The sequence below is a fragment of the Chionomys nivalis genome, chromosome 9 (assembly GCF_950005125.1).
Source record: "Chionomys nivalis chromosome 9, mChiNiv1.1, whole genome shotgun sequence".
NCBI lineage: Eukaryota > Metazoa > Chordata > Mammalia > Rodentia > Cricetidae > Chionomys > Chionomys nivalis.
In genome coordinates, this window is record NC_080094.1 from 19,741,495 (window position 1) to 19,754,869 (window position 13,375).

At 39.2% G+C, this 13,375-nt stretch overlaps 1 protein-coding gene across 5 annotated transcripts in view; it reads right to left on the reverse strand.

The window, feature by feature from the left end:
* The window catches only part of Ralgapb (Ral GTPase activating protein non-catalytic subunit beta), a 93,855-nt gene that overhangs the window by 61,030 nt on the left and 19,450 nt on the right, over positions 1-13,375 (reverse strand). For all 5 annotated transcript variants that reach the window (XM_057780423.1, XM_057780422.1, XM_057780421.1 and 2 more), the window contains exons 4-7: positions 10,614-10,777; positions 8,346-8,532; positions 5,601-5,732; positions 1,627-1,805 (exon numbers count right to left, since the gene is read on the reverse strand). In XM_057780423.1, the coding sequence (XP_057636406.1) occupies positions 1,627-1,805; positions 5,601-5,732; positions 8,346-8,532; positions 10,614-10,777 (662 nt within the window). The remainder of the gene's footprint in view (positions 1-1,626; positions 1,806-5,600; positions 5,733-8,345; positions 8,533-10,613; positions 10,778-13,375) is intronic.

The window sequence follows — 13,375 nt, forward strand, 5'->3', positions numbered from 1 at the left end:
CAGTTGAACAAGGAAGCCCGAAGAAATGGCTACAGTTTTAAGCTTCCCTTACCATAAGATGTGGCCATGTTTAAACTTAGAAATAAGTGACTATTGGATACATCTCCCAGGAAATGTTACAAAAGACAAGCAGGCTTCCCTCTCCTTCCTTACTCCTGGGCTCCTCATACTTGAAGGCCTATGAGGACGTACACAACAAAATGGACACGGCCCCACAGAAAGACCTTGATCCTTGACAGAAAAGAAACTACTACAGCAACCACACTGCCTGGCCTGCTTCACACGTGTGAAAACAACCTTAGGTGTCAAACACAGAGAGCATAGGCTCTTATGTGCCAGCAATCTAATCAGAACAAGCCTATTAACCATGTTTTTTCTATTTTTAAAAATTTTAATAAATTTTATTACTTAAAAAATGGCAAATAGGGGGCTGGAGAGATGGCTCAGAGGTTAAGAGCATTGCCTGCTCTTCCAAAGGTCCTGAGTTCAATTCCCAGCAACCACATGGTGGCTCACAACCATCTGTAATGGGGTCTGGTGCCCTCTTCTGGCCTGCAGGCATACACACAGACAGAATATTGTATACATAATAAATAAATTAAAAAATAAATAAATAAAAAATGGCAAATAAAAACAACACACACCTTGGAATAGTGATGGCACGCATTTTTAAACCCAGCCTTAGGGAGGCAGAGGCAGGCGGATCTCTGTGAGTTCAAGGCCAGCCTGGTCTACAGAAGGAGTTCCAGGATAGCTAGGACTACTAGAGAAATTCTGTCTCAAAAAACCAACCAAACAAGCAAATTAAACAGAATTAACCTGCAACCAAAGTCTGCACATCTCAATAACCATCCAGCCATTCTGTGCACTCAGTCTAGAGCCTCTCACTGCATTTTACATTTTCACTATCAAAATACGTGCATATTTTTATGCACTTACCACCAAAAAACAAAGATTTCATGACAGAGGAAAAACCCTTTAAACTGTGTGATACATTTAACATATACACATACCAACCATTTTAGAAAATAACTATTAATATCACTCTTTTTCAACAGATTAAAAATACACAAAAGGGCCAGGTGGTGCACGCCTTTAATCCTAGAGGTAGGCGGATCTTTGTGAGTTCGAGGCCAGCCTGATCTACAAGAGCTAGTTCCAGGACAGGCTCCAAAGCTACAAAGAAACCCTGTCTCGGAAAAACACACACACACACACACACACACAAAAAGATACAAGATTTGTGCATCTTACCTATGACAAACTAAAACACTGGTTCACAAAAGGTACAGAGTACCAATGAAAACAGTCAATTGAGCATTTTAAATGATTTTTGTGGGCAACTCATGGAATGAGTTTTGCAATCTATAATCTGTTTTGCACATTTTTTGGGTCTTTTCTCCATCTTTCTACTAAGCTACTGTCTTTCCATGGCATTTTTGTTTGATTTACATAAAGACAATAGCATTCCAGCTATCACAATTGGCTGCAAACAATTTTTCCTAGATCATTATTTGCCAGTAAGTTTGTCCTCTTTCTTCGGGCTTTCCTGAGAGTTTCCAGCATTAAACTGTAGACATTTACACACAGCTCTTCAAACAACTAAGAAATATACACAAAATTCACCTAAAAATGCATCCACCAGACAGCTGATTCCACGCATGGCACGAAAGAATATCTGAGGCAGATGTTTAAGGCAGGGGTACTGGCTCAGCTCCTGTGGCATTCCGCTCACATTCAGGAATTGCTCCTGAAACTTGGGGGTTGAGCTTATAATGGCTGGATTACTCAGATCCACAGGATTACTACAGAAAAGAAGAAAGAATTCATTACATACTTAGAAATGTCTATAGCAATAAAAATGCATGCAGTCTAATTTAAGAATTAGGACTATCACCCAGACATGCTAGCACACACCTTTAATCCCATCACTTGAGAGACAGGGACACACAGATCTCTGTGAATTTGGAACCAGCCTGATCTGTATAATGAGTTAATTCCAGGACAGCCAGGACTATAGAGAGAGAGGCTGTCTCAAAAACAAAAAAACAAAACAACAAGAAAAGAAAGAACAGGACAATTTATGCTTGTGTGTGGTGAAGATGAAACTGACTGATGAGCTCGGTACTAAAACATGAATGTTTCTCCATAGGCTTGCAGATTTTCTTTGTTCATTTATTTTTTTAATAATGTTTTTATTAATTCTTTGAGAATTTAATAAAATGCTTTTGTTTATTTGTTGTTGAGAAAGGGTCTCATTATGTATCGCTTGCTACATGGACCATGCTGGCCTTGAATTTACAGGTCCAGTTCTATCGGCTGCCCAGCCTCTGCCTTCCTGCTCCTTCCTCCTAAGTGCTGGGTTTAAAGGTGTTCTTTTTAACATACTCTCTTCATAGAATGAAAATCAAAGTAAAGCAAGAAAGTTTTAACTTTTTAGAATATTTTTTTCTGCTGGATGGTGGTGGTGCACACCTTTAATCCCAACACGGGTGTGTGTGTGTGTGTGTGTGTGTGTGTGTGTGTGTGCGTGCGCGCGCGCGCGCGCGCGCGCGCGCAGGTGGATATCTGTGAGTTCAAGGCCAATCTGGTCTCCAGAGCGAATTCCAGGGCAGCTTGGGCCATTACACAGAGAAACCCTGTCTCTGAAGAAAAAGAAAAGAAACAGAGAATTTTTTTTAAATATTTATTTATTATGCATACAATATTCTGTCTGTGTGTATGTCTGCAGGCCAGAAGAGGGCACCAGACCTCATTACAGATGGTTGTGAGCCACCATGTGGTTGCTGGGAATTGAACTCAGGACCTTTGGAAGAGCAGGCAATGCTCTTAACCGCTGAGCCATCTCTCCAGCCCAATATTTTTTTTCTGATATTTGGAACTAAATAATAGGAAACTAAAGTCAACAAGAATTTCATGAAGAAAATTTTAATATAAACATCTGTCTGCATGTTTGGATTACCAAGTGCAAGTGAGAATAACATGAGTAAAGTCAACAAGAACTGTGTTGGATTCCCAGGAAAAAGGTGAAGCTACCGTACTAAACAAGACTCAGGTTATACTACACAAGACATGCAGCACTCTTCCCAGGAAATCTGCCAATGGACAGAGTGGCCCCTCCTGAGGAATCCTCATAGCCACCCACAGCACACTTAAACAGAGACATAAAAGTTATCCAAAGGGAGTTCATCCACGGGTCTGTGAGAAACCCACGACCACTTTAGCCTAATTAACAAAAGTAATTTGGTCTAGTGCACCTCTTTTTGAAAGTCTGAGCAAAAGGAACACCCCAGTAACCTAAAAGAGCTAGAACTGGAGCCACACAGTGTTCATAGTCATTCATACCATTGAACCACATACTCCTGAAAGGCAGGAGTCAGAAACTGGGGAAACAGTCTACCAGAGATAGCATGTACATACAAGAGAAGTAAAAAAACTGAGAAAGGGAAGTATGAGTCTTCTTGATTAAAGAATAAAATAGCCTTCCCCAGCTGCTTCTGAGAGTTTAATGAGGGCTCTCCACAGATTCACAGTAACCTCCCTCCCACTGATGATTTGCTATCCAGGTTTCTACTATTTACGAGGAAACAAACCCTAACTAAAACATCAGACATCAGTATTATCCCAAGAACAATGCTAAAGCCTAACAGACCAATTAGGAATGAAGAAATTAAAAAATATGCAACAATTTTTTAATTAAAAGAAATTTTTTATTGAAAACAGGGTCTTTTGGGTTTTTTTACCCTTTTTTGTTTTGTTTTGTTTTCTTGAGACAGGGTTTCTCTGTGTAACAGCCCTGGCTTTCCTGGAACTCACTCTGTAGACCAGGCTGGCCTCAAACTCACAGAGATCCGCCTGCCTCTGCCTCCTGGGTGCTAGGATTAAAGGCATGTGTCACCACCGCCCAGCTTGGAATCAGGGTCTTATTATTAAACTATAGACTAGTGTGAAACTCACTTCATCTCCTATACTGGCTTCAAACTTGTGATGCTCCTGCCTCATATAAGGCTACAGCAACATAAAAAAGGCTAGCTTCCCACTATCTTAGCAATACTTACAAATTATGGGATAAGAAATATGCAAATTTTGTGAATAATATACTTCTGTTAGCTATGTAAAATTCTTAAGAGGACTGCAAAGTTGTAACTAGACGCCACGAGAGTCTGGTAAGAGTTCTCAAGAATTTACTTAGGTATGAAATAGGGGTAAACACTCACTGACACAAAACAGTTTAATCGACGACGCTAATCCAGATGACTACACCCTAGAATTCATAATCCCCAAAAGTCATTGGTTAAAGGGATTGAGCATAGTGGCTTAACCCCAGTACTCAGAAAGCTAAGGTAAGGAAAGTAAGTTCAAGGCCAGCCTGAGCTACACAGCAAGGCCCAGCCTCAAAACAATAAATAAAGAAGGGGAGTATGTCTAAGTGGTAGACTAGATATTTAGTATGTGCAAACCCTAGTTCAATTCCTAGCACCAAATAAACAAAATGTTTAAAAAGAGGCTGGAGAGATGCCTAATGGTCAAGAGTGTATACTGCTCTTCCAGAAGACTGGAGTTTGGTTCCTAGCATCCGCATTGTGACTCACAACCTCCCATAACTCCATTTCTGTGGATATGATGCTTTCTTTTGGCATTTGAGAGTACCCAAATACACAGCATACACTCATACACAGAGATACACACACATAAACATAAATAAAAAATTTTTTAAAAAATTAAGTGGGCTGGAGAGATGGCTCAAAGGTTAAGAGCATTGCCTGCTCTTCCAAAGGTCCTGAGTTCAATTCCCAGCAACCACATGATGGCTCACAACCATCTGTAATGGGGTCTGGTGCCCTCTTCTGGATTGCAGGCATACACACAGACTGAATGTTGTATACATAATAAGTAAATAATTTAAAAAAAAAATTAAGTGAATCCTAGATATATCTAAAATTTTTATTCTATTGAGCCAATGAGATGATTGTGAGCTAAAGCACTTGCCTACACTGGATGATGCAACCATGATAACTTAATTTCAATCCACAGGATCCACTTAAAGTAAGAGAACCAACTTTACAAGATTGGCTTTGGGGCTTCACACATGTGCCATGGCACATGTATCTGCATCCACACACACATCTTAATACACACACAATAAATAAATGTCATTTTTAAAAAAGAAATCACAGGAGAGGAGGGAGATTTACTTTTCTGTGAAACTTAAGGTCTACTTTTCAGTGAAATTTTAAACGAGGCTGCAAGAGGAGGGCACTGAGATCAAGACTGATGAACCAGTACTGACAGAGAGGAACATGGTGAAGTCTCTAAAGGTCTGACAAAGCCCCGGGAAAGACATCATCATCTAAGATGCAACAAACAAGTTTCTAGAGAGGGTTCCAGTAATAGCTGAGGGCAACTCAACCACACAGGAACGGAGAGCAGGAGATGCACAATGCAGACATGCATCACAATGCAGACATGTATACTGTTCAGTTCAGCTCCATCCAATGGACTACACTTAGCACTCACATGACACATTCCAAAAGAAGCAGTGTGGCTCTTGCCCTAAGACACTTACTGGGTAAAGAACACATGAAACAACATGACAATACCTTAACATGTGCAAAAATCGAAACCATGTTTGTGCAACACACTCATTGTCCATTTCTGGAGGGATCAGATTGGCATCTTCATCAGGAACTTTAAACGGAGGAAATGAAGGGCCGTACGTAAAGCGGAGCAATCTGGAAATAAAGCCACACACCACTTTCAGGATTCTGTTTTGGTGAAGTCTCTAAATATTTGACAATACCTTTTGATAGTACTGAGGATTGACCTAGCTCAAACATTCCAGGCACTCTACCACTGAGCTATTTTAATTTAATTTAATCCCAACCCACTTTAATATTTTATTTTGAGACAAGATCTCACAAAATTGCAGAAGTTGACCATGAATTTCTGATCCTACCGTTTCTTCCTGATGAACAAAGGTTATAGTCCTGTACCATCAGGTTCTTCTACCAAGTCCATTATTAACAAGATTAAACATACAATCAACCAATACATGAGAAAACAGATTAAAGATACCTCAGCTATACGAAAACCCTGATTTGTAAAAATTATAAACTGCAAGGGATTTCCACCTTTTAATTTATTAAACTTTATTTTATGTGCATTGGTATAATTGGTGTCAGGTTCTCTAGAACTGGATTTATAGACAGTTGTGAGCTGCCATGTGGGTGCTGAGAATCAAACCTGGGTCCTCTGGAAAAGCAGTTAAGCCTTCTTAACTGCTGAGCCATCTCACCAGCCCTGATTTCCAGTTTTTAAAAGATGATTTAAGCCAGGTGGTGGTGGCACACGCCTTTAATCCCAACACAGGAGGCAGAGACAGGCGGATCTTTGTGAGTTCGAAGCCAGCCTGGTCTACAAGAGCTAGTTCCAGGACAGGCTCCAAAGCCACAAAGAAACCCTGTCTCAAAAAACCAAAAAAATAAAAAAAAAGATGATTTAAACTTTTATCTGAAATACTCACACTATTTAACTTATTATTTATATTACTTTCAAATAATAAATTATGTATTTTTGTTATTGTACCTATATAATTACATCATTAAACATAGAAGTAGTGTATAGACTATTTTTTTTCCTGTTGTTTTGTTAGGAGAGTTGTGGGTTTTGTGTTGGTTTTGAGGCAGGGTCTTACTATGTAGCTCTGGTTGGTATGGAACTCAATATGGAGACCAGGCTGGACTCAAACTCAAGAGAACTGCGGGCTCCTTCCTCCTGAATGCTAGGATTAAAGGTGTATGCTACCACACCAATTTCTATTATTTTTTAAAAACTGATATCACTTTAAATCCTTCAATACAACTAAGGTATAATTCATTCACAACTTTACATGAAGTTCAGAGTTTAGTATTTATATTTTTACACTATAGCACATTTTTACGACGTAACATAAAAGTTAACTGAATTCAACATGTAGTGACAGTCTACATGTACTAGGACTTTTCAAAGCCATTTGACTCAATTACTCTGTATCTAAGGATTTTATCTTAAAACATCCAAATATATATAAAACTGATAAAGTATTCCTTCAATAAAATTTCTAAAGTAAAAAACATCAGAACAGCATATTTATAAAAATATGAAATTATTAAACTATGTAAACTATAAAGCTAACTAAAAATACAACCTCAAAAATTATTTTCAAATAACTACAGGTAATTAAAATTACTTGAATCAGGCATCAAATGAAAAACACAGGTAACAATAATACTATCTCAAAATGGGTTTTTGTTTTGTTTTTAATAATTATTTTGTTTTTACTTTATGTGCATTGGTGTTTTCCCTACATGTATGTCTGTGTGAGGGTGTTGGATCCCTTGGGACTGGAGTTACAGACAATTGTAGTCTGCCACGTGGGTGTTGGGGATTCAACCCAGCCCTTTGCAAGAGCAGCCAATGCTCTTAACTACTGAGCCATCTTTCCAGCCCTGTTCTGTTTTTAATAAAAGGGAATTAAATGGAGAAAGTAAATTTAAAACACAGTTCTGTATATTTAAAAACATTTTTAAGGACTGGAGAGATGGCTCAGCGGTTAAGAGTATTGCCTGCTCTTCCAAAGGTCCTGAGTTCAATTCCCAGCAACCACATGGTTGCTCACAACCATCTATAATGAGGTCTGGTGCCCTCTTCTGGCCTGCAGGCATACATGCAGACAGAATATTGTATACATAATAAATATTTAAAAAAAATAAAACGCCGGGCGGTGGTGGTGCACGCCTTTAATCCCAGCACTCGGGAGGCAGAGGCAGGCGGATCTCTGGGAGTTCGAGGCCAGCCTGGTCTACAAGAGCTAGTTCCAGGACAGGAACCAAAAGAGCTACGGAGAAACCCTGTCTCGAAAAATCAAAAAATAAAATAAAATAAATAAAAAATAAAAATAAAATAAAAACATTTTTAAGTGATGGGATGTTTCTTTCACTCTACATTTTCCAGTTTTTCTATTATCAGCACATATAGGCTTTTGCATCAAAACTCATTAAAAGAAGACACAGTATTAGCCATCACCATGACATACCATGATGAGGAGATCAGAGGACAGCTCTGGAATCTGTTCTCTTTCACCTTTACATGGGTTGTGGGGATTAAACTCAGGTTGTGAGGCATACATGACAAGTGCCTCTACCATGAGCCATCTCCCTGATTTCTTTCTTTTAAATTGGCTCAGTCTATAAAGTACAATAATGATGGGTCCAGGTTTTTCAAAATACATTCCATGAACCCCATAAGACATAGAACCAGAGAAGAATTGCCCCAAGGTCAGAAGGATGAGGAAGAAAATGACCTACCTGGAAGTAAGTGCACAGATGACCTTGCTCCACTGCTCCACCACTGCTGGGTGGTGCCTCCAGTTAGCTACCATCTCCTTGGCTGTCTTCCAATAAGGAGGTGTTGGGAAGCACCGGGTGCAAGCTAATAACCAAACTTCAAAAAGAACACCAATCAACTTCTCTGCTAGACTCTCAGCAATGCCACCTGGCCAATGAAAAGAAACATATCTTTGGTATACTTATTTTTAATGCGACTCATTCATTATACAGGAAAACTGATCAAAACTTAAATAGCTGTAATGTTAATATCAAGTTTCTGAATAACTAAATGGAGAAGCTTAGAAGCAAGCTCCTATGAAGGAATCACAGAGAATATCAATGACTACTTTTTGAGAATTTTCAAATTGCCCTGCTAGTTTTTAGTGCAGATCTTAAGGTTCCAGCTAGGGGAAACAAAAGAAAGGAAAAGATGAATGCTAACAATGAGTGACCACTACAAGTCAACTTTCATGCCAAGCACTTCACGCACGACCACATAATCTCTCATTTATTTCTTCAGGACAGGTATTCGTAAATACCTATTAGCTTTTTATTTAAAAACACAGTCCTGTAATGTAACTCAAGTTAACCTGGAACTTAACTATGTAGCAAAGGATAACCCTGAACTTCCAATCTTTCTGTTTCCATCTTTCCAGTACTGGGATTATAGGTCTGAGACACCTTTCGGTATGTCCCCACTCCATTCAGCTAATAAAAAAGGAATCAGAACAAATACCAAGGTCTTCCTGACTCCAAAGTTTGCAACAAAATGCTCCAGGTGCGTTAAGTGGCCCCTGACTGGAGAGCAACAAAACGAAAGCTAAGCTATGGCACCAGACAAGGGCAAACCTTAAACAGAACCCAGAGCTGTCCTTCTAGTCAAAGTCTGAAACCAGAAGGGGAGGTGGACTTTACCTTGCACAGCTCAAGAAAGTAAAGTTAGGACTAGAAGAAAAAGTAATTAGAAGGTGCACACCAAACAATCAAAAACCAAAGTTCCAATAATAAAGAACCCAAGGAGGAAGAAAGTTGCCCGGCTCACACTTCTGAGATCAGTCACTGGCATGGGGAACCAATAGCAGAGAGCCAATGAAACAGTGCTGTGACTGGGAAGCTCCTGTCAAAATGAGATAGTATTCCTATCATGGGTCCTTTCCCACATTATAATTCCATGATTCCTTTTAAACATTTCCTTGGTCACTGCATCTATCTGACAACACAAGCATGCTAACTTATGTTAGTAGAGAGACTATCAAGAGAATTAGAACAACAGAACCTGGAACTCAAATATCAACTTATAGTTTATGCATACTCTGTTTTAATATACAAAGGAGGGCTTCTGAAATGCTGCAAAAGTAAATAAAACTGAGGCTTTTAATGGCTAGCTAATAAAGGTCATACTTCCAAAGCAAACACCTTAAGATTTTGAAGGTTTTATTTGCCAAACAAGATGTTTTGTGGGCTGGAGGTAGAGCTCAGTCACAGTGGTTAAGTGTTTGGCATGGGCAAGGCCTTGGGCCATTTCTTTAAGTACCTCAGGGCAAAAAACCAAGATATTTCACTATCATCACCATCAAGCTTTTATACTTTACTTTGATAACAACTTTTTCATCTAGTACATTATCTATAGATCCTAATTTAGCATTTTCTGTTTCCTATAAAGGTTCTATACTACACAGAACAAGCTATTATTCCTATCCTTCTCCAACATGTTTAATTACAAGTCCTTCTCTACATTAGCAAAATAAAACACTGAAGGTAAAATAACTTAGATACATACTAACTTTTTTGTTTTGTTTTTTGAGACAGGCTGTCCTGGAACTCGCTCTGTAGCCCTGAATGTCCTGGAATTCACTCTGTAGACCAAGCTGGCCTTGAGCCCAGAGATCCACCTGCCTCTGCCTCCTGAGTGCTGCGATTAAAGGTACGTGTCACCACTGCCTGACTTTTTTCTTTTTTTAAGGCAGGGTCTCACTATGTCACCCTAGCTGGCCTGGAACTCATTATGTAGATCACGATGGTCTTAAACTCATAGATCCACCTACCTCTGCCTCCTGAGCTCTGGGATTAAAGGCATCTGTCACCACAGCCAGCCCACATTGTGTCTTTCCAGTATAAATTGGTAACTTGGTTTGTCAATAGTTTTACCAAAATTTAAAAATTCCACTGAGTCTATCACTCACTAAGTTTAAATGAGAACTATATTTGGAGTTAAAAAATATAAGGGGAAAAAGTTCATTAACAAACCTTGAACAGTTGGTGGGGCCAGAAGTATGTCATTAATTTGCAGAAGAAACAACAGTAAGACTTCCCAGGTTTCTCGAACCATGATGGATGACTCACGGGCCAGTTTCTGAATGGCTCTCAGAACCTGTAAGCATAGTCGGATCTGACTGGAGCCCTGTTCCTGTCTGAAGAAGACAGACAGATATCACTGACAGGCCTGGAAGAGAGACAGCAACAGCCAAAGAACAGGAAACTTACTGACGCAGAACAGTGGTCCAATGACATTGCCTAAACATCAGTGGACAGGGCTGAGCACAACTCTCCTCAGTTACAGCTAGTCTTCCCCACTGCTCACTTCAGCACCCTGAGAGCTCCACCTACCTCCCCTGTGAGAAATTAGCTTCTGTGAGAAAAGAGAAAAACTAGAATGTACACTTCACCTCTGGATTTTCTTTCTGAAATGTGTCTGGCACATAATAGCAGATATTCAACTAATTTCTGCTAGATGAGCACATAGAGCAAAAGTCCTTATATTCTTTTTCAATTTTCTGAAAAACACATTCACAAGAATTCTTCAAGTGTTTACAGTTTTCACAATTACTCTAAAGTTGATATCTGTTATAAGGCTCAAGGGCATGTCCAAAATTGACAAGACATGTCAGCATTTCCTCAGAGAAGAACACTTGCTACTACTGCTCTAATAAAAACACAGGCATTCCAAAGGGATCCAAGGGTTCCTCAAACAACAGGTACAAAATTCTCTTTAGTCTGTAGGACATTTTTGCTCAAGAAAAGACTTGCTGGGTGAAGTGGGGGCACATGTCTTTAGTATCAGCACTAGGGAGGCAGAGGCAAGTGGATCTCTATGAGTTCAAGGCCAGTCTGGTCTACAGAGTGAATTCCAGGACAGCCAGAGCTACATAGTTAAGACCATGTCTTGAAAGACAGAGATGGGATGGGGGGATGTTCCATAAAATAGGTAGAAGAGAAGCTAGAGAATCCAGGGCCTAGCAGCCCTTGCCTCAATTCCTAAGATGTCCCACCTGAGAATTTCAAGAATGGCTTTAATTACTGATGAGCTGATATCCAGCTTTCTCATGATAAACTCAACACAATACTGATATAAACTCGTAAAGTCAAGTTTCTATAAATTGTGACTTGATGCATAAAGCTGGAGTGTCCTAAAAGAATGTCAGCAGATCATCTACTCCTAAAACTCCCACTCCTTAAGCCTTAGCCATGACCCAGAAAACTGGATCCTACCTTAAAGTTGCAGACAAATGATACATCTAAATAACTAAATGTTCCCTAAAGAAGTCAAAGCTGGACCAAAGAGATGGCTCAATAGGCATGATCATTTACTGTACAATCATAAAAGGACCTAAGTTCGAACCCTAAGGACTTAAGTTTGAATCCCTAGCACTCACAAAGAAAGCTGGGCATGGCTGTGTATACCTGTAACCCCAATACTATATAGGATGAACACAGTGGATTCTGGAAGCTCACTAGCCAGGCAACTTAGCTGAAATAGCAAGTTTCTGGTTCACAAAAGTCCCTGTCTCAAGGGAATAAGGCAGAGTAATAAAGGAAGACACCCAATCTCCTCCTCTGACCTCTGGAGGTGGGTGCACTCACACTTATGCATGCATCAAACATATGGAGAGGCAGGTTTCATTCCATTCCACATTCATCTAAAGGTGAAACTAGTCCACAAATCACCATACAGAACTTGACTACACCTGCCTTTGTAACACTATTTTTTATTTACTTACTTATTTTTATGCAGGCATTCTGCCTGTTTATGTACCAAGTATTTACATTGCCCACAGAGCCAGAAGAATGCATTAGATACTCTGGATGAGAGTTACAGATGGTTGTGAGTCACCATGTGGAGGTGCTAGGATCAAACCCAGGTCTTCTAGAAGAGCAGTCAGTGTACTTAACTGTTGAGCCATCTCCCAAGCACCTTTGTAAGTAAAGTTCTTGTTTCTTAATTTAATAGTCTATGACCACTTTTCTGCTCTATCACAGAGTTGAGGAGTTACACCACCATATGGCCTGTAATATAGGAAACTTTCACTAGCTAGCTTTTTACAAAAACAAAATTATGGATCACTGCTTTAAGAGACATATACACATGGATGGGGGACTACATTTCTTATAGTGCAGTATAGCTAAGCAATTAAAACTACAATCAGGGCTGGAGAGATGGCTCAGAGGTTAAGAGCAGTACCTGCTCTTCCAAAGATCCTGAGTTCAATTCCCAGCAACCACATGGTGGCTCACAACCATCTGTAATGAGGTCTGGTGCCCTCTTCTGGCCAGCAGGCATGCACACAGACAGAATATTGTATACATAATAAATAAATAAATAAATAAATAAATAAATAAAACTACAATCAATTTGAAGAGATAGTACATTCTTCACTCAATTATGAAAAAATATCAGACAAATAGACAAAAGAGAAAGTCACATTAACTTAATCTCTAGCAAAAGCTTAAGGCATTTTCCTCCATTTTGAGAGTCAGTTTATATAAAAAGAACTAAGTGAGCTCTGATAACAATTTGATGAACTATCTATTAAATTTTTTATTTTTATTTTTTTGTTTTTTTTCTATTTTTTCTATTAAATTTTTTAAACTGAAACTTCTAGCAGTTGAAGATTATATTAGAAGTTCCAATATACAGCATTGAAAACATTCACCTAATCTTCATATACTATCACTGGCCGAGAGAACTCTACTACTTAAATCAGTGCCTTTCAGAATTCACTGACTTGTAT